This window comes from Chrysemys picta, chromosome 21 (genome assembly GCF_011386835.1).
Source record: "Chrysemys picta bellii isolate R12L10 chromosome 21, ASM1138683v2, whole genome shotgun sequence".
NCBI classification, from domain to species: Eukaryota; Metazoa; Chordata; order Testudines; family Emydidae; genus Chrysemys; species Chrysemys picta.
Window position 1 is genome coordinate 1,914,315 of NC_088811.1, and position 20,425 is coordinate 1,934,739.

The following is a 20,425-nucleotide window of genomic DNA, read 5'->3' on the forward strand; positions in this document are numbered from 1 at the left end:
TCCCTCGCTTCAGGACCCTCCTGCAGATCAGCGCAGAGGCACCTATGCTCACGGCCCGAGACTACAACCCAGAGGCCCGATTAGGCCCTGGGGCTGGAACTCGGGGGATTGGGGGGGGGGCGTGGCCCCCCTGGCTTGAAGTGGTTCCATCATACACAGGGTTTGGCTCTCAGCGCCCCCCTCCCCCCACGACACACATTGTTCCAGCCCCCCAGGACTAGGCCTGAGGATCTTGTCCTAGAACAAGGTGGGGGAACGATGCCAGGCAGCTGGATTTCCTCCCGTTTCCCCCAAGTAGGGGCGCTGGAAGGATGTGGGGCGCTGGGAGCCACTGAACCGCACTGTAACCCCCGTACGTGGTGGCACCAGCCCCGCCAGCCCTAGTGCCAGCCCCCGTGCCCAGGACTCACGCGATGCGGCCTGCAGACGGCAGCTCCCAGGGAGATCCCTGCCCAGCCCAGCCCCGGGCCAGCCGCTGCATTCCACGGGGGGACATCGCCAGCGGCCTGTCAGCTTCGGGGCTGCCTGGGTGTGTCCCGACACGCGGTCCCCGCTTTAATTAAACGGGGGAGGGGGGGGGAATCACCTTCCCAAGAGCTCCAGCCTCAGTCCGGGTCCCAGCCGCGCCAGGGACCCAGGAGTTCGGGCAGCCCATGGACCCTGCTCCCGCGCAGTGGAAAGGGGGCGTCTGTCGGGAGCCCCACAGGGGAGGAGGGGCTGGGTGGCTTGTGCCAGGCAGTCACTGGGCGCTGATGCTGGCACAGCCCAACCAGCCGCTGCAGACTCGCCCCCCCCGACCCCCAGAGCCCCTGGGCGGGGGGGGGGGGGTTTACACCGCCTCTCCTGGGCGCGACACGCTCTTCCCTCGGACCCCGGGCAGGGAGCGGACGAGCCCGGCACGCCGGACCCGCGGGCACGGGGGTCTGCCCAGAGGGAATCTGGAGCCGAACGGCAATGCCCAGAGAGCCGGGGCGCTCCAGCCCCACCTGCCCCCGGTGACCGGCCCCTGCCCTGCCTGCCTGTGGGCCCCTGGGCTCCCCCCGCCCGCGCCCGGTCTCCACGGCCGGCTGCAGCCCCCGCCGCCGGCCGGGCCCCTTCTCCCCGCGGGGGGCCGCTCGCTGGAGCTTGTCTGGCCCGGGCAGCTCGGGCGGCACCTCGCAGCGTGGAGAATCGCGGGCCCGCCCCCGGCCTTTCAATCCGCTGCCAGCTCGGGGGCCGCGCTGGGGCCGCCTGTGAGTGCCGGGGAGCCAGACCCGCCTGCCCCGCACCGGCTCCGCCGCGCCGCGCCAGGGCAGTGCCCCGCCGAGCTGGGCACCCGCCGGCCCTGGGGGGCTCGCCCCAGCCGGGCCCCTGGGAGCGCTGTCCGGCTGGTGGAGTGCGGAGCGGTGCGCAGAGGGGCCGCTGAGCAGGCTGCCAGGGGCTACACCGGCGGGGGTGGGGACCCTGCAAAGCCACTTCCAGTGCTGGGGCTCTGCCCTTCGAAGGAGGCGGCCCAGCGCACGGGCTGGAGCGGGGGAAGCCCCCTGGGTTTGCCCTTCAGAGCCAAGGCAGCCCTGGGCTGGAAGGGCAGGTGGGGAGCCTCCCCCCCGCAAACCCCGGTCCTTCTCCCACCCCCAGCATCTGCCCAGGCCCCTCTCCTCCGGTCTGACGGCAGGCTCTCGGGGGCAGGGGCTGCCGCCTTTGTACAGCGCCAAGCACAATGGGGCCCGGCTCGGCGATGGGGGCCCTAGGCGCTGCTGCAATATGAATAGTACATCACAGGCGCGAGTCATGGCCCGTCCTGGCACAGCCCCCCAAAGCACGGGAGGGACCCTTTAGCTCCGCAGTGCTAGCAAAGGGGACAGCCAGTACTACTAGGGCGTTGCAGGTTCCCAGCCTGCCCAGTACAGGCATCTGGGCCCCCCACAGCACTGGGCAGTGGCATCCCCTTTATTGAACACACACTTAGGGGCTGGGCCCATGTCCCCATGCATCTGCACATCACTCAATCTGGTGCCTAAGCAGTTCTGTTAAGGGCTATTAATATTGTAAATACAATGCTAGGGCCACAGCTTGCCATAGCCCTAAAGATTCAGATATCACAGGCTGGAAGAACTGAGGACTCTTTCAAACCACAATGTGATTTAAAATGACTAGAGAGGGAATTGTTGCTGGTAGCTGCTCAAAGAGAAAGTGCAGTGAGAATTAGGCAGTGGTCTGTATTGTTAGGGGAAACTCCAGGTCTTGTTTAGGGTAATTTGTCACCTAATGATATGCTTCCTTGTCATAAACCCCCGATGGCTTCTGTAAGTCTTCCAAAGGAGGCTCTTTTAGCAACCAAATGATCCTTGTTATGCTGATCTCACTAGAACAAAGGAAGCCAAGGAAGCAAAGGGCACTTGGTGAAGTGCAGAGCGTAATTAAACAAGACACTGCAAGGCTGATGGGCTTTCAAACCAGCTGAGCATTGCTTCTGACTCTCAAAGAGCCATTGGATGCCCCTTGACTCATGGCCTCAGCGAGGCCACAGTTCTCTGTAAACTGGGTTAACAACAACAATTAAGCATAAACAATGGCCTCGTCCTGCAGTCCCTACCCAGGAGATAGGTCAGGATTGTAGGTGCATGAGGAAAGCAGCACTGGACCCTAACTACTCAAACATTATGGAGTGAAATCCTGCTCCCTTGGAAGTCAATGGGAGCTTTGCCATCAACGCATTTGGAGACAGGATCTACTCAGTGATTCCCGCCGACTCCAGATCATGTGGGTGTTACTGAGGGAGCCCTGGGCCCATGTAGGCAACATGTGAGCTAAGGGTACTATGGGAACCTCATCATTTGTCTCATGGGCACAGGTCCCACTCCAGCAGGGCCAGGGCCTCATTCTTCTCCTCCCCGCCCTTCAAGGGGGGAGGAGAAGGAGAGAGTAAGAGCAGCAATCCCAGTGGCTGGCCCTTGTGCTTGGCCACACAAAGAAGGGGACAGAGAAAGGCTCCTTGTGCATGGGGCCAGCCACAATTTGTAACGATTACTCACTGACATACACAAGGAAATCTCCAGCAAACGGTCTGGAATTCAGATTTCCCTGGATTTCCAAAGACCCAGATGGTTCTGTCCTGAGCTTTGCTTCTTTCTGCAAACGCTTTAGGGTGTGAGCGAGCACATTGCAAAACTGAATTAAAGAGTAAAGACAAAATATCCTCATATTTTGAAGATGTGTTGGTCAAGTGATAAAAAGGGGGAAAGCATCTGATGCAGATTCAGATTAGGTCAGGAAGAAAAGGGCTTGCAAACCTTTCTTCTGCTCTAATGGTAACTTACCAATCTTCATTTCCCTCCACGGCCCAACCTTTAATCGTGTGCCTGTTTTTCCCACCTATTATTTTAATTACATGGCTATTTCTTGCACAGCAGGCTGCGTTTAATGAATGACTACTACATGAAAAGGCTCCTGACGGTTCAACATATCCCCACACTGCTCTCTGGATTTGCCTATTCTATATGCTACATCTGGCTGGTTTTGAACAACTTGTGTGGTGAGTAGTATTAAACAGTGGAAAATTGACCGAAAAATGTTGCTAATGTGCAATGTTCTGCTCTGGCTGTGAGAAGATGATCCCCAGAGCTGGGCTGAGAGCTGCTATTCACTGCTGGTCACGGTCCAGATTTGGAGGCAGCACCGTATTAATGGGCTCTACCCTCTCCCCCCCAAATGTTACCCCACACAGAGCTGAAGAATACACAAAATCCCATGGTCTCCCAAGCTGTTGTGGGATCTGTATAGGGAAGTTACCCATCACTTTAGTTCTCAGCAAGCAGAAAATGCATATATAAATAGCACTCAGGACTTCAACAATCTGTTGCATATAAAGGATGCCTGGAAATGTTGGGTGTGACTTTCTTCTCACTTACACCAGTATAAATCAGGAGTAACTCCCCTGAAGATAGTGGCATGATATTCATGTGTAATTGCTGTGAAATCGGAATCAGGCCTGGCCTCTAGACTCCTACATGGACATTTGTTTTTGCTCGTCTCAATTTTTGCCAATGAGCTCCTAATTTGAGATTACTTTATATGTGCTGCACATTTATCTGCTGCAAACTATTTTCTTTCTTTTAATTAATGTTATATCCTGATTCACACTTCAATTAAAACCTTAGGTCTGCCAGGGAATTTGTAAAGCGGAAGTGCACTTTGATCTTTAACAATAATATTAATGTTTCTGAGAACAATTATGTCCTTGGAAATTGCAGTGCCCTGGTATGTATGAGCACTATGTTGAGTGACCACATTTACTTTTGCTTGAGTCATTTTCTGTTTTAGCTGGGGATTCAAAACCATCAGCTACTGATAATTATGTTTATTCTGAAGCAAAGAAAGAAAGAAAGAAAGAAAGAAAGAAAGAAAGAAAGAAAGAAGAAAAGTGCCCCCTTCTCCCCATGAATGTGTTGCTACTCCTGGGAACAGTCTTGGGTTATAAGATTCCCAACTTCAGTAGACTTTGATTTCATAGCTGGGGTGGGGGAAGGAAATAAGAGATCTCTCTGGGCTCCTTCGTTGCTAAACTCATGACACATTTTTGGAGACAGATATGAATGCCCTAATTTTTCCTGCATTGGAGAAAGCCCAAGTACAGCAAATCTGGGAATGACAGTCTCTCCAGTGGCTTGGCCACTCATTACAATTAAACTGTGGGAGTTTGGAAAGGCAAGGACCTGACAGGAGGCTAAAGCCAGCAGTCTTTTTTATTTTATTACATATTCCTTTAATTCAGTCTTCGCTCGAGCTATATTTCAATCAGTTAGCTAGTGATTTTCAATTACAACTGACTTAAGCAAACTCAAACACGCTGAAATAAGTTAGCCCACTCCTGAGAAGTCTGCTGGGACTGAAGTTTTAACATCTGTTTAGTTAGGTTTCAGCTATAAGCAGCCTGATGCCACATAACAAGTCAAGGGAGTGAATCAAGGAAGTGAATCAACACTGAACTGGGTTTTGCAAGAGTTGAGGAGAGTGAATTCAGAAAGACCCCCATTGTCTGAGCCTTTTGTGCGCAGCTCCAGCTGGCTCTAATCTTTAAATATTTACCCTGCTCTATTGTTCAGATATAATTTACACACTTTAGACTAATTCATTGATAGAATGTGCAGCCTTTACAGAGGTTTTAGAGAGTTTAATCTGCAAAAACTGAAATGCACGCAAAAGAGTATGGTTCTGGGTTATCATGTTCATTAAAAGCCATCAGCCGTCTACAACTAGCTTCACTGAACTCCAAGGAGTTCAGTTACAAATAAGAATTGCTGGTTTCAAATGGCAGATTACTATTATTTTATATATAACACCAAAAATATTCATGACTTTATAAGACGATAAGCGCCCTGCCTTGAAGAGTTTACAGTTTAAATGAGAAATCACAGCTCACTGGTTAATGATCACACAGGAGAGTGGAGGTTGGTACTGTTGGCATGGGACAGAAGACCAACATTTTCAAGTGTCCACTGCTTTGGAGCACCTCAATTTTTGGGAACCCAGCTGGAGACCATGAGCCTGATTTTCAGAGGTGCTGAGCATTAACTAAAATTAGAGTAGTTGTTCTGAGAAGCGATTTGATGTAGGAGAAGATCGCTTAGTGTATCAGGAAAAGTTTAAAAATGGAATGGTCATTATTATGCAAAAGTGATCAGAAAAACTTTCAGAAAAAAAGAAACTAGGATCTCAAATCACTAAAGATGTAGAAGCTGATACTGAAATCAATGCTCTCTGCAAGGATCCAGCAGCACACACTAGCTCACAACTGTAAACATCCATTCTCTAACTCGCTTTGCAGTCGTGGGCTTCTCTTGACTAGTGCACATGCCCCCTCTAGTGTCCACGACCCAACAGGGTTACAAAAACATGACTCCAGTTACAAGCCATTCGGGCAGTCACAATCCAATCACACAACCCCAGTCGACACACAGGGCTTGTATTTATTGCTGTCTGGGCCCACAGGCTGCTGCAGCATTTACAGCTTCACAGACCTCCCCTCTTGCAGCAGGAATGTCGAGTAAGCCCAGTGTGGTATTCCGGCTTCTCCTGGCAGTCTAACCCACTGCTTCTGCAGCTGGACAGCACTTCTGTGTCACAGAGACATTTCAGAAAAACAATGGGCCGAATAGTATCAGGGGGTAGCCGTGTTAGTCTGTATCTACAAAAGCAACAAGGAGTCCGGTGGCACCTTAAAGACTAACAGATTTATTTGGGCATAAGCTTTCGTGGGTAAAAACCTCACTTGGGCTGTAAATCCTTCTCTGTGTAACTCCACAGCGACCCCACTGAGGTTCTGTATAGAATGAGTGTAAATGAGGTGAGAATTCGGGATCCCCTTCATAGGGGTAGATTTCTTCCTAATGAGCAATTAGTCAAGAGTCAGACACTTGGTATAAAAACTACAGTATCATCACTCTGGTGACCTGCAGCTAAATCCCTCCCTGCGTCCTCCACGGCACAGGGGGCGCTGCGCTCCCGGACCCTTCGGAGTCCCGCCCCTACAACCACGAGCTTGCTGGGGGAATCTCGCGAGAGTTGAGTTCTCCCCGCGAGATTGGGCCCGTCATAGCTCATCTCGCGAGACTTGTGTCGGAAGGCGGGCCGCCGGGGCGGGGGGATACTCTCGCGGTGCTTGGCGGCCCAGCTCTCGCGCGGCGGGGTTGCGGCCGGGCCGGCCGCCGTCATGGCCGCCGCGGAGGGGCGCTTGGTCCCGGAGGGCCGGGCCAGCCTGGCCGCCTTCCTGCTCGGGGCGTCGGTGGCGGCGCTGCCGCTGCTGCTCTCGGCGCCCCCCGCGCTGCTGGCCGGGCCCGGGCTCCAGGGCCGCGCGGCGCTGGCGCTGCACGTGGCGGGGATCAACGCGCTGCTGCTGCTGCTCTACCGGCCGCCGCTCTACCGGGTGCGGGCCGGGGCGGGGCCGGGGCACGTCCCTTTCCCGGGGGCGGGGGGGGGGTCTCGCTGTGGGCGCGGGGGGGCGCGGGTCCCTCTGCTCCCGGGAGTCGCACCGGGCCGATGAGACCGGTTGTGGGCGGGTCCCCCCGGGTGCCCCGTGGAGCCGGGAGCTGCCGCTCTGGAGCGGAGAGAGGAACCTGTGTCTGTGTTTCATGTTCCGCTTCAGATCGCGATCCGTGCCTGCTTCCTGGGCTTTGCCTTCGGGTGTGGTCTGCTGCTGAGTTTCGGACAATCCTCCTGGAAGCACTTCGGCTGGTAAGAAAATACTCTGTGAAGGATGGTGACAGGGAGCCCCGTGTGCAGCTGAGGTCAGTCGGGTCTGAAGACGATGACTGGACGGGGACCTGTGCTGAACAGCATGACCGGTCTCCGTCCTGGTCGTGTAAGGCAGGTGACTGCATCAGAAAACCTGCATAATTGTCACAGATTTTTGGTCTGAGAAGAAAGCCAAAGATTGAATGGGTCATGCACATCTAACTCCCTTCCTGGCCTTTGCAGCGATGTTCCTCCCAGTGAAGGGTGAGGTACCCAACAAGTGAAATATATGCAGTCAAACCAGTGGCCGAGAGGTTTGGTATCCTATTGCTAGAAATTAGAGCTGGAAAAATGTAATATTTGGTTATCTAGTTGATACCCCTGGCATTGCAGGATTGGTTGGCATTGTAGAATGATTACAGTCTCTAGCTACTGCTCTGGTCTGCTTGACTTGCTTAGATATAATTGTATTACCAATACCTTGAAGCAGCCAGTCCCTCCTAAATGAAAGAGTTAAGTTTTGTTTTTAATATATATATGTACATAACCTTATACAAATGACATGTTTGTTCCTAACATACTTGAATAAATAGTGGAGAATAAGAGTTACAGAATTCTAGTTATGCTGCTGTGAACAGTCAACAGCGTACCATGGATTTCAAAACATAGGATTTCAGAAATAAACACAGCAAAACATAACTGCACTTTTAAAATACATTAAGTTCAGCTTAAATTCGGTGGGTTTCTTCTTTTCTAGGTATATGTGTTCCTTGTCACTGTTCCATTATTCTGAGTATTTGGTGACAGCGATCAATAATCCCAGAAGTTTGTCCTTGGACTCTTTCCTCCTAAACCACAGTTTTGAGTATACTCTAGCTGCTCTCTCTTCTTGGATAGAGTTCACAGTTGAAAAAATCATTTATCCAGGTCAGTAGCTTTATTTGAGGTTTCTGGGTATATTTTTAAAGAGAATAGCAATTGCTCATGGGTGAATATAGGCTGTATTTCACATGAGGGGACTGCGTAGGTAGCATATTTTAAGCAATTCATAAAGGGAGAGAAATTCCTAGGATTAAATTATTCTCATGCATATGTTAGGTGAAGTCCTGGTCCTGCTGAAGTCAATGGGTTTTCTGCCACTGACTTAAATAGCACCAGCATTTTTGTGCCTTGTGTATAGGTATGACTCAGTGTGTTGGTGTTTAAATACATTTTATGTGGGATTCTAATAAAGCATGGTAAAGGATGGAACCTGGCACTTACACTGTTAGGCTTGATTAGTCACATTTAGTTATTCTGTGTCAGGGTGTCTAAAGGAGAAGAGATTTGATGAGACTGTACTGACAGTTATCTTATTCCCAAACACTTTGCATGCTGTATTAACTCTTGAAATCGAGGATAGTTTTTAGGCAATCTGGAATACCAATGAATGTTTGGCATTCTGCTAAAAAGAGTTTGAAGAGAAGATATCTTGCTGACTGGATTTTGTTAGTGCTCAAGCAAAATTCATGTTACAAATAATTATCAATTATTTTGGGATTCTTTGTCTTTTTAGACAAACGTTTTTTAAATCAGTTTCCTGGAATGGGAGAAGTATTTATGGCTTCCCCACTGCCAGTATTCTATATCCCCAAAGAGGGTTGGATATGGCTTCTTCGGTGCTGCTCTTGAATTGGTGGGGAAAGTCTGATAGAGTGCATTTGCTTTCCTCTGAGGACTGAGCACATCAGCTTAACCCCATCCAACTTGTGAAACAAGAGACAGTGCTTAGTTCCAGGGTTAGATTCTCTTTGTAGCTGTGTATTCTGACCACTCTGCCTTTGCATTTAGATTCACCAGGAAGAGTTAAGACACACTGCCTGCCGCCTTGTCAGTATAGCTGGTGAAGAGTAAATAGTGTATCAGACTTTTGTTCAAATGTTTTGTTTAATTTTTATAGACTAAAATTGTACAACACAAACTGCATTTCTGTTCTATACTGTCTTAAAACAACAAGAGCATGCACACCAATCTCTTGGGGATAGTATATAACAACTTAGGGGGTTTGATCTGGATGCATCAGGTTAGGTTACTGAATTTTGAAGATGCTCTCTCCCTACTCTAGTCCTCTAACTCTAAATTTCCTTTTTTACGTGCAATAAAAGAGTGAACTTTTAAAACATGTTGTGACCAGTACTTATTCACTTGCAGAAATGAAGCACATCACCTGGCTCAGTACAGTAGGGTTATTGATGGTGATCTTTGGGGATTGTCTGAGGAAAGCTGCTATGCTCACAGCTGGCTCCAACTTCAACCATATTGTTCAGAATGAGAAATCGGATACTCATACTTTGGTGACAAGTGGGGTGTATGGGTGGTTCCGGCACCCGTCTTACGTGGGATGGTTTTACTGGAGTATTGGAACACAGGTACTGTATAAAATACACTTAGCTATCTTGATCTTCTAGTTTTTCTTAATGATACCCAGAGCCTGTACCTAATTTATTTAGCAAACGATCAACTGTAGGAGTCCCTGGTATGGATTTTGACACATTCTGTCTTCCACCAGCACACTTTTAGCTGAGAGTCATGAAACTGCTGGCCTCTGAACTCTCCATCATGTGTGATGTTTGGGAAGACCATATCTCCTTAATTTTCTATATGAAATAAGCAGAGGCAATGGAGCGTGGGTTTGAGCTGGAATACTTTCAGAGGTTCAAGGTGTGATCTGCTGCTAGCCATTGGACCTTAAAGCTTCCAGGGTGTGTCCAGACCTCCTTTTCATCTTTACTTCCCAAGTGTCTTCCAGTAAGCCATCAGACTTGCCTTATTCTTATTGAATATTAGTATTGTACAGGACTGACAAATAAAATTAACCTGTTTAGTGTACATAAAACCCAGGTCAAATACTTGAAACCAACTACAGTACTCTTGTAACTTAAATATCAGTGTATTAGATACTGTAATTAGTTTATAACAAACCTAGAGTATCAGATATATAAACCTTTAGTTGTATGAGTGGTGATGGTGTTTGTTGTTATCTTTTAAAGAAAAATTATAAATATGCAAAGCCACATATGCATAAGTCTTACAAGCCTGAATTCTCTTAGCAGCAGCACACTCTTTGGGTCTGGTATTACAATAGAAAGAAATGTCGGTGCTCTTTCTTCATCAGAACTAATTTGTCATACTTGATCCAGAATGCAGAATGATGATTCTTATCAAGAACAAAATTCTAAAAATTTGTTTTTGGAGAATGGGGACCTTTTAAGCCTTACTGCAGATATATGCTTTGTGGACAACTAATGAAACTTCATTTGTTTTTCAAACAACCAACTAAAAACCTTTCCCGGGGTGAACAGAGTTTTGCAAGGCTGAATTGGACTGTAACCACTTGTGTCCTCTTACAGGTTTTACTCTGTAATCCCATCTGTGTTGTTGGCTACACTTTAGCATCCTGGAGATTCTTCAGAGAGCGAATAGAAGAGGAGGAGTTTACGTTAATTCACTTCTTTGGAGCGGAGTACCTGGAGTATAAAAAGAAAGTGCCATCAGGTCTGCCTTTTATCAAGGGAGTTAAAGTGGAACTGTAACACGTGAAAAATCAGACTGACTGAGCGAACACCCAGCTCCAGGCATCATATGGAAAGGAACTATGCATAGCACTATGTCGTGACACGCTCTAGGAGTAGCCAGTCTCTGTTTACTGGTCATCCACTGGAAACTCATTTTAAAGGCTAGGCAGCTGGAACACCTTGCAAATAAACTAGAAGCTCAGTCAAGATAGGAGTCCTTCCTAGATGCATAGAGGGATCTTCTGGATTATTTAATCTATGGTGATCCTAAAATGAAGCATAATGCTGGTGAAAAGATGGCGCACTCTACCTACAACAGCTGAGTTGTACTGAAATGTGTTAACAGATTCTGTTGAACGAGCTATGCACTTCCTAGTAACTACCATTGCACTAGAAGGGTGCTGGTTGGAAGCTCATATTTCTATGGTGAAACTTTAAAATTAAAGCTTTTTGCCCGTAAAAAAGCTTAACAGCACAGCTTTAACCTCTCTGGATCTGACTCCACAAGCCTGCAGTGTGTGGAACTCCCACTGAAGTCAGTGTGGTAATATCCTGCTTGGAGGGCTTTCAGAACCCAGCCCTTTATTTCTGTCTTTTAAATGCATGAATTTACATACCGTTTTGGGGATATGCTTACCTGAAAGACTGGCAGTGCGGCACAAAGCACTGTCTCCTAATATAATGTTAATAGGGGGCTCTTTCAATATTCAAACTTTCTTAAATCACAAATAATCTTTCATTAAACATCATGAAAGCTCAGATTGAAAACTTAACTCAATTGTTGTGTCCATCAGTTACCTAGTGCCATGAATTTAAGTTTCATTATCATGTTGTCATTTTCCCATAGCCCTCTTGGCAAGAGTCTGTCCTGTCAAATTGTAAACTTGCATCTGTAAAAGTCTTCAAAATCATGCTGCATTGTGTCTTATTTAAATAACTTTAGTTGTTAGTTCTTTCTCTATTTCTAGTTCACTCAGAGAAATTACAAGTTTGTTCCTGTTTTTGTGAAATGCGGAGAAAGAACAATAGCAGGCAGACTCGCAATAGACCTTAGGTAGTAAGATTCTTGCCTGGTTCTAGAATGTGTCTTGGATGTTTTATCTGTACGGGAAACACTTCCAGAAAATATGCTAATGTAGGAAAATATTTTTCTGATTAACTGGTGATATTCTAAATATTCACCATTCTGGAAATGATTTGTATTCAGATTTTGTGGTATAATTTATTTTCTGTTACTATATACCAAAGAAGTTCACTGTTTCCTTGATTCTAGATAGACTTTCTTGTTGGAATGAGAACTGTATGCTGGCAAGTAATGGCTTGACTTGAAGTATTCCCTTAATTAAGGTACTGTAACATAGTTCAGGAAATAGAGCACTGGCAGAAGCTGCTTTTGTAAAGATGTTGCCAACTTCTGTTGGGTTGTAATTCAGTAGAGTTCTTTTGTGGTGCTGACGACTATATCGATAGTTTGGAATGTTTAAGTTTACAATTGAAATACCACTGGGAACACACTTTGATATTAAAATGAGGCATGTACAAACAAGTTGGAAGTCAAATTCCTGTAGCCCTGCATAGGAAGGGATGTAGGGACAAATTGTGAATCTCTTCTCTCTTCCATCATGTAAAAGCCTTTTCCTACCCAAGTTATGCCTTCAAATTTCAGTAAAAAGCAACAGAGGGTCCTGTGGCACCTTTGAGACTAACAGAAGTACTGGGAGCATAAGCTTTCGTGGGTAAGAACCTCACTGCTTGCATCTGAAGAAGTGAGGTTCTTACCCACGAAAGCTTATGCTCCCAATACTTCTGTTAGTCTCAAAGGTGCCACAGGACCCTCTGTTGCTTTTTACAGATTCAGACTAACACGGCTACCCCTCTGATACTTCAAATTTCAGGGCACCTGATGCATTGAATTCCAGTTAAAATACCCACTGTTACAGTAAATCTCCTACTGAATATATTTGTTGCTTGAAGAAAAGGATATGAAACATCAGCAGGGCTGTTATTTGGTTAATGTTGTCTTTCCTCTGCATAATTATTTGTAAGGACTTGATTCCTGTTCAGATTGCTTTTCCTTTGCAATAGAAGTGCCTCCAATGTACTTCTGAAAGAGAGTTCTAAATGTTGCTATCTGTCTGTAGCCAACATACCTCAGAAGAAATCTCAAACCAGTTAAAAACTTAATACAAACAAGGATTTTTAACTGCGCTTATTTTATTAAGATGTTTCTCGTATGAATTTTTCCATTGTATAAATGTTTCATAACTAAACCTACTATTGATAATGATACTGACCTTCTTTGTAAAGCACTTTGACACTGGAAGTTGAAACGCATCGCACTGGAGCTGGCAGTGTAATTTCCCCTGTTCGTGTACACATACTAGCCATTGCTCTGTGAGAGCCAGTGCAAGTATAAATAGCGGTGTAGCCGCGGTAGTATGAGTAGCAGCAATGGAGGCATGGCTGAGCCATGCCGAGTACAAACCTGCCTGGAACTGGTCAGCATGTACTCTGCGTTGCTCGGGGCTACACGGCTATTTGTCCTTGCAGTAGCATTCATCAAGCTACCATTAATATGTGTATGTGAGCAGGGGAATCACACCCCTAGCTTGTAGTATAGACATGGCAATAGTACCTAGCATGTATGGGCTAATTAGAATTCACCTGAATCAAGAACAGAGAAATTGCACGCTGATCACAAAATGACCCAGCAGAGTAAACTTAAAAAGTGCTCTGGAGTATGGGGTTTGTTTTGCCAGGTAGTGGAAAAAATATACTAGGGACTTCGTTTATTACATGAATAAATTTTTTATTCTGTCAAACTATTAGAGCAATACAGTGAGAAACTACTTGCTTAATTGTGTGCTATGTGAGACACTATGTGGGTCAAATATCTCTAACCCTAAGCATTTTATGCTGCGTTACTACTCTAGTCTTATTGTCAGAGGCTTGAGCTCACATTATCTTTCTCACACTGCTGTTTGAGGTCCCTTGTTAGGAAAAAAATCCTCTGTTCACCACAGAAGTCTATAGGTCTACAACTGCTGGACAACTTTATCAGCAGGAGAGTTGGCTAGATTTCATGGGTCTTTCCTCTTGTGTGAACAGTCATTGTTCACAGTGAGACTTTCATTCTCTTGTCAGTTTTTGTGCTTCATTTCGTTGTGGCCAGAAAGCAAACAATCCAGTAATTGCTTCAGTGTAAAACTGAGACTTGTGGATTGCATATTGGCTCCTAGCTGCTAAAATTTACCACTTGAAACTATTTAGATAACTTAGTGTGATGGAGGGGTATTAATTAAATAAATTAGTCTTATTCTTTTATTGGCACTTGTTTGGAAGGGTTATTGTCTTTGTTTGACTCTCCATAAATGGTATGCTTTACATCATTTCACTTGCCTGGGATAACAGTTTGCTCATGTGAAGTATCATGGGTATTTCTAATGCCCCTGTCACTGATGACATCAATTCTGGTGCCTAGATACTACAGTTACCCTTTGGGTTTGGGATATATCTACATGTTCTGAGTCAACACCCAAATGTAACATTTGTAGCTATGTTGGAAGAAGACCTTTTTCATCTGTGTAGCTGGAGGTTCTGACTAGCACCCACAAAGCCTCAGGTTCTGTTGAATAAGCCCTTTGTAGGATGCATGTTGTCACAGTGAGAATGCATTTTCTTTAGATTGTGTCTATCAGCAAGAATATGAATGGGCACAGCAAATGATTTACTTGGTTGATGCAGTGGTCAGTGAAAGCACTTTCTTCTCCAATGACCCGGACAAGAACTTTTACAAAAATCAGATTTGTGCAGGGCATGTAGGTTCATCCCAAGTTTGCCCCAAGTCAATTTATATAGCGCTAATGTTCCACTTCTGGAGATGTGGGATCTTAGTACTTTATCCTGTGGTGTAAATATCTGGAATGATTGCTGCAGCCCTCATTCCCAAAGGAAAGGTGAGTCGGAATTCACAAAGAAATGAAGATCACCCTTTAGTTCAAATTGGGTTTTCAATTTATTTATTAATCAAAATGGCCCCTTTGGCACATGCTGCAGCACAGAGTCTTTAAAAAATCAAAGACGTTGTCAATGAACAACTTCTAGGTCTGTACCCAGTGAGTAAGAACTTCATTCTGGCCCTCGGTAGGTTCGCACAGTCTCATGTTGGCAATTAACTTATGAAGCCCTGTGGGAAAGGACTTAAACTCACTACTGCAAACAATATTTATGCAGCCTGGGAAAACATCTTCACCACCAACAAGGTAAGGTACAGGCTACATAAAATTCTATGTATTTTAAAGCAGTCTACCAAATTAACTTGTCAATCAATCTGATTGCTGGCTCACTGACCCTTATTTACTAACAAGGGTAAAAGGCACTATCCTGTTGTTCAGGCCAAAAATTTAGGACTTGTATGTGCTCAATAGGTCGCAGAAGTGTTCCATAGGTTTTTTCAAGTCACCTGCTTAGCTTGTATTTAAACTATCCCCTGCAGTGTTTGCAGTTTAAAATTTGCAATTTTAAGCTAGTGCAGGAGAACCAGAAAGTGAAACTGACCTCTCCATTTTTATTGTCCAAAGGTTTGTGAAGGACGGAGTGATTAGCATAAACTGTCAAAAGGAAACTAGGTTATTAATAATGTCAGTTGGGGTGAGGGGTTAGTACGAACACTTTGAGTATTTATTTATTCTAATGTCCGACAAAAAGTAACGTAGTCACTCGGTAAACAACTAATTCCTAAAACTGTTGCTTTTTGTAAACATGTTATGACTTTAGGAATTTACTTTGCGCTGGTTCCTTGACTTTCATATTCTGCTTGTAGCACAGAGTGAGTGTTCTTTGATGGTCAGGATACAACTTCCAAATAATGGCACAGAGTAACTGTCCATCTATTGCACTTTCTTACTGCCTGGAGTAGCTTCTGATCTCACGGTCTTTATTTTATTTGGTAATTTGTCATTGGATTGGAATATGAGGAGGAAGTCACCTCCGGCCTTGAAAACACCTCAACATTCCTGTTGCAATAGGAGATTACCTTGTTATATCACAAGATGTTTGAAGTCTGTTTGTTTGTGCTGAAAAAAACTTTACTAGAATCACTCCACAATCTATTTGGGCCTGCTGAGACCAACTGTGTATTAAATGAATGGAGTAGCTCTACCCTTTTTTCTTACATGAAGAAATGTTCATTACAGATATTTAAAAGTTCTTTTCTTTTGCGGATGTTGAGAATTCTTTCCATTTATTAAATAAAACTATAATTGGTTAAAATAACCTGAAAAGGTGTGGTGATTGTAAGGGAAACATATTCTCTTTGAAACTTACCTTCTGAGAAGTCTGCTGGTGGGAAGGTTGTTGTCCCATGCAGGCTGGCCCTCCCAGAATTCCCTGGTGGGTGTAATCGTGCTATATTAACAACTTGCATGAAGTTTCAAGAACTGATATTTTATTTTTTCAGATTTTTAATATACAAAGCTGTGTACATCTTGTATGGAAAACAAGACTTCTGAACAGTCTACAGCATAAAAACCTCAGGAAAACATTGTTGTCCTACTGATCTCATTACACTAAAGTGCAGAAGTGTTAAAAACAATTCCTCCACAAAATAACCGCCCCAAACCCAGCTTCAAGGCTATGCAAGGTGACTTTCTTTTTGAGGAAATAGCTACATTCCACTTTTAACAAAGAATACATTGTTTACTTAGCTAGGCTTTTAAATAAATTGTATTCATTGGGGCAGGGAGTAGGGGTAGTGGGAATAAAACTTACATAGAGCTAGCTGTTTTCATGCATTTAAAATAAATTGATAGCACAATGTCAAAATTAGGCTTATTAATACTCCATTTTTTCTAGGTTCACCATCAAGAGCTTACAGTTCGCTTTGAGCAGCTGAGACAAGGGATTTCAGGTGTGAAATATATCAATATGTTTTTTCAAAGTTTCCATGTGAAGGAGAAAGGAGACCAATTCCAATAACAAGTTACTGACCTGATGGGGGGCCCACCAAAGAGTTCTGACTCAGGAGATACTGGACTTCTCTGCTGAATAGAGGTTTGAATTTATTGATGCAGAAAAATACAGTATAACGTTGTTGAAAATACACAAATAGCCAAAGAAATTGGCCTGGGAAATCCGACCATAACTGATTAAAAACCATCTGGTAATGTAATGAGAACAGTATTTAGATTAACTGAATTGGTGAAGCCTTAATCTGCATTTCAAGACTCAATTTCATCAAACTAAATTTGGAAATGCTGGTCCTTCCCATCTTGTCAAGTCTTTATTTCAGTGGATAGATCCTCTGTAACATACCAGCCTGACTCAACCATAAATGTACTTGAGAAACTCCTATTTAAGTCTTTTGTTTGCATATATGAAATGCAAAGCAGTGCAGCTTCTTGGCACTCTGCCTTGCCTAAGTTGCAAAATCTTTCTGGCTGGGACTCTCTGTCCCACCTTTCTGTTTGGTTCTGTAAGTGTCTTTCAGTAGGGAATCCTCAGTGACAATGTTCAGCATTCGGTTGTCCACTTTGGGCTCCCTGTTGTCTTCCATGCTTCTTGTCAAGTCGTTCCTAGAGCAGAAAAGGCACCTTGGCTAAATCACAAAAAGATCTAATTGTCAGACGGCCTGAATATTTTATTAGCAAACTCTTATTTAGAAGAGAGATTCTAGGCAGTCTACTGCTGTGTAATAATGTTATTCTTACGCTTTCCACATTTGCTGTATTGAGTCTGTGTAGCAAAATTGCAATAGCACAAATCACATGGACTTTTTTTTTTTAAATAAATAAAATATCTCAAAGTTCCTGTTGTTCATGCAGTATGTAAAATGCTGCAAGTCTGCATGGGATGACTGAGATTCATCCTTAATTAGGTCACTTCACTGATTAAACCAAGCTCCAATTACAGTAGTTCTCTAAAAAACTGAAAAACAACAAGGAGTCCTTGTGGCACCTTAGAGACTAACAAATTCATTTGGGCATAAGCTTTCGTGGGCTAGAACCCACTTCATGGGATGCTTAACCCCATCCGTTAACACTTGGCACCTGGCTACAGCCAGGACCGCAGGGAGTTTAATAAACAATGAAAGAAGCCTCACCACGCTCCTCTGAGGTACATCAAAGATACTCCAGGGACCATGTCACCTGCTGCTGCTCTACATTCTCCTCTGAGGTGGAGTAAAATTGTTGCTGGCATTTAAGGGCACCACTGCAATGTGCTTTTAGTGGCTCTGTTCCATCTCTTCCCCACGTTTTCCCTCAGTTGCGGCAATGCAGTGGTGGACGACAGGATCTTTGGATATGTCACTTTCCTCATTCATGTAGGGTAATCCCCTTCCCCTTTTTCTCCTCCTTGTTCTCGCCACCAAATGTTTCTAACAATTAGTGTATTTACACACTAGCATCTCAGGGTTCTAGAACTCTCAGGATTTCCTTTAGCACCCATTGCTTCAGCTGCAGCTTCTAAGCCCTTAGAGACTGTCTGTAGAAACAAACTCTTGGTTTAACTATTACTGTAGATGGGTTTTTCTTCCCCTTTCTCTTGTAATTGGATACTGAGTTAATTCTGTTTAGATACTATCCTGTTTCTGTAATTTTGAAACTTAGTAGAAAAACAAATTTAGGGAAGGTGGTGAAGAACTGTGGGGTGGGCTCAGCAAGTAAATTGCTTGAGCTGGAATTTAGCCAGGATACAGTCTGGCTAAAAAACCAAAACCACCTCCTCTTCCTTCCCCATGAGCCCTACCTTTGCTGCAAAGTGCATGGTGATTGTTAATGACCACATTGTTCAGTGTGTGCCCCCTGGCAGTGCCCAACACTACCTGCAGCACCTAAGGTTCTATGGAAGTCTCCTAGTTGTATTTCCTAACTTCAGTATTTTAGTTGACAATTTTACATGGAAAAGAATGACTAGCTAATTTGCCAGTAGTTTGACTTATTTTGGTATCAAGTGTTCAGAGAAGCCATCAGCATTCTAACCATTCCACCCCATCCTCTACCTGTGTGTTGTGTCGCTGGTCACTGTGCTGTCATCGTAAATTTTGAGCAGATTCTCTGTCTGGTCATCCTTCAGTTCCCTGGGTTCTTGTAGTCTAAAGTGAGATGAAAAGCAGAGTGAGCTGCCGCGGTTTTGATGGTACGCTGTATTTGTAACAGGACGTGAGCAGCACTAGAACCGCAAGTTTTCTGTCCACAGAACAGATAAAAGTATCAGCAGGGGCAGTACAAGCTTCCCTGTACTCATGTCTGTCAGCTAGGTCTCCGTGGTGTCCTTGCTGAGTGCCTGCAAGAGCACTGGTTGTGTTTTTGAAATGTGGCTAAGTCTACTGGAGACTGGACTGAGACATACGAAGCCACCTCAAAGACCCCCAAAGCCTCTCCTCTTGGGGAAATGGCTCTGTGCTGTCTTACCTGGGCTCCAGCCGTTCCTTCACCTTAGCTATGGAGCGGACATAGGGGGCAATCTGTTTGGTGATGGTTGTCAGGTAGCTGTTTTCCTGTTTCAGCTGCAACAGGTCATGTAACTGTGCTGCATAGAAAGGGAACACATTGTAACAGGACCCAGCAATTCACCGTCTTTCAGAAATTGGGGCTTTTGTCCTGACTCTTAGCTTTCAGAGGCTGTTTTTTCACGGATGTCCTAGGAGTTTTTATGAAGTCATCCAGCATGTCCTCTGACCTCTTAAGTCTCTGAGGGGCCTTGTTACATGCTTGTAAACTTTCTGCTAAGCCCAGGACAGGTGCTATAAACCGCAACCAACTGAAGCACCAGAGGTTGCCATCTCTTCATGCTGCAGTTAACCAGCCATCTATGGGAGAGATTTGCAAAGCTACTGTGCTTCTTAGATACTTTAATCTCTGACTATCCAGACTTCCCTCCAGACTCTGCTTTTAAGTTTCTCTTTCTCTAGGCTGACATTTTATTTTTTGAATTCTGTGGTTTTTCTAGTTTGTTTCCTGTTCTCTTGCTGCTTCTTGGGCTTTGTCCACAGTGTCCTTTGAAACTGTGTTAGCACCTCTCTGAGCTACTGGGTGGAGATTTGCTTGACAGTTACCCATCCTGATTTACCTTCTCTAACAGAATCTGCTCGGGATGGGTAGAGGAGGGGGTGCTGGGCTGGACCATTCTTGCCTCACCCATCAGCATGGAATGAGTGAGAGGTGTAGTAGATAGAAGACAGCAGGACTGGGGAAGAGAGGTAGAGGGATCTGCGTGTGTGGGAAGCGAGGCTGATTTCTCTGAGTGGGGCAAGGCCTTGTGCTTTGTGTGGCATTCCAGTGCTGGAAGCCCTTGGAGCAGAGAGCAGCAGAGGAGCAATTTAGCAGCTTTCTCACGTTTGAAACTTCCCCTTTAAACTAGAATGTGTTATGACCACACACAGACTACGTTAGCACTGTAACCGCTATCACCACTTAGCAAATGCACGTTAAACAGAGACCATGAGTTGGGGAAGAACATCTCACCACACGGAATCAGTGGGTTAGTGGACAGAACTGTCACAAATACCTTCATAAATTTCCTGCTCATTTGCCACCCTCTGATATGTTTCCTCCCAAATCTGAAACAAAAATAGTGAGCTGGACAGCGTGTTGCAATAAAGGACTGAAGTATCCTTTCCAAGGGACGTTCGCGGAGCCTGTTTCTTTCCCATCATTCCA

General features: G+C 45.2%; 2 protein-coding genes across 8 annotated transcripts in view; one reads left to right on the top strand and one right to left on the bottom strand.

Annotated features, from left to right (window-relative positions):
* Positions 1-6,598: 6,598 nt before the first annotated feature.
* On the top strand, positions 6,599-16,040 carry ICMT (isoprenylcysteine carboxyl methyltransferase). Its single transcript, XM_005287090.3, has 5 exons — positions 6,599-6,904; positions 7,124-7,212; positions 7,970-8,139; positions 9,403-9,620; positions 10,602-16,040. The coding sequence occupies exons 1-5, from the start codon at positions 6,692-6,694 to the stop codon at positions 10,782-10,784; spliced, it is 873 nt and encodes a 290-aa protein (XP_005287147.2). The 5' UTR covers positions 6,599-6,691; the 3' UTR covers positions 10,785-16,040.
* The window catches only part of RNF207 (ring finger protein 207), a 37,652-nt gene continuing 32,456 nt past the window's right edge, over positions 15,230-20,425 (bottom strand). For 3 of the 7 annotated variants that reach the window (XM_005298418.5, XM_005298420.5, XM_065574866.1), the window contains 4 exons: positions 20,274-20,325; positions 19,178-19,295; positions 18,766-18,858; positions 15,230-17,338 (listed from right to left, as the gene is read on the bottom strand). In XM_005298418.5, the coding sequence (XP_005298475.2) occupies positions 17,182-17,338; positions 18,766-18,858; positions 19,178-19,295; positions 20,274-20,325 (420 nt within the window). In that variant the 3' untranslated portion in view covers positions 15,230-17,181. Of the gene's footprint in view, positions 17,362-18,765; positions 18,859-19,177; positions 19,296-20,273; positions 20,326-20,425 lie in introns of all 7 variants that reach the window. The other 4 variants (XM_065574868.1, XM_008167140.4, XR_006175364.2 and 1 more) reach the window with 4 other exon arrangements.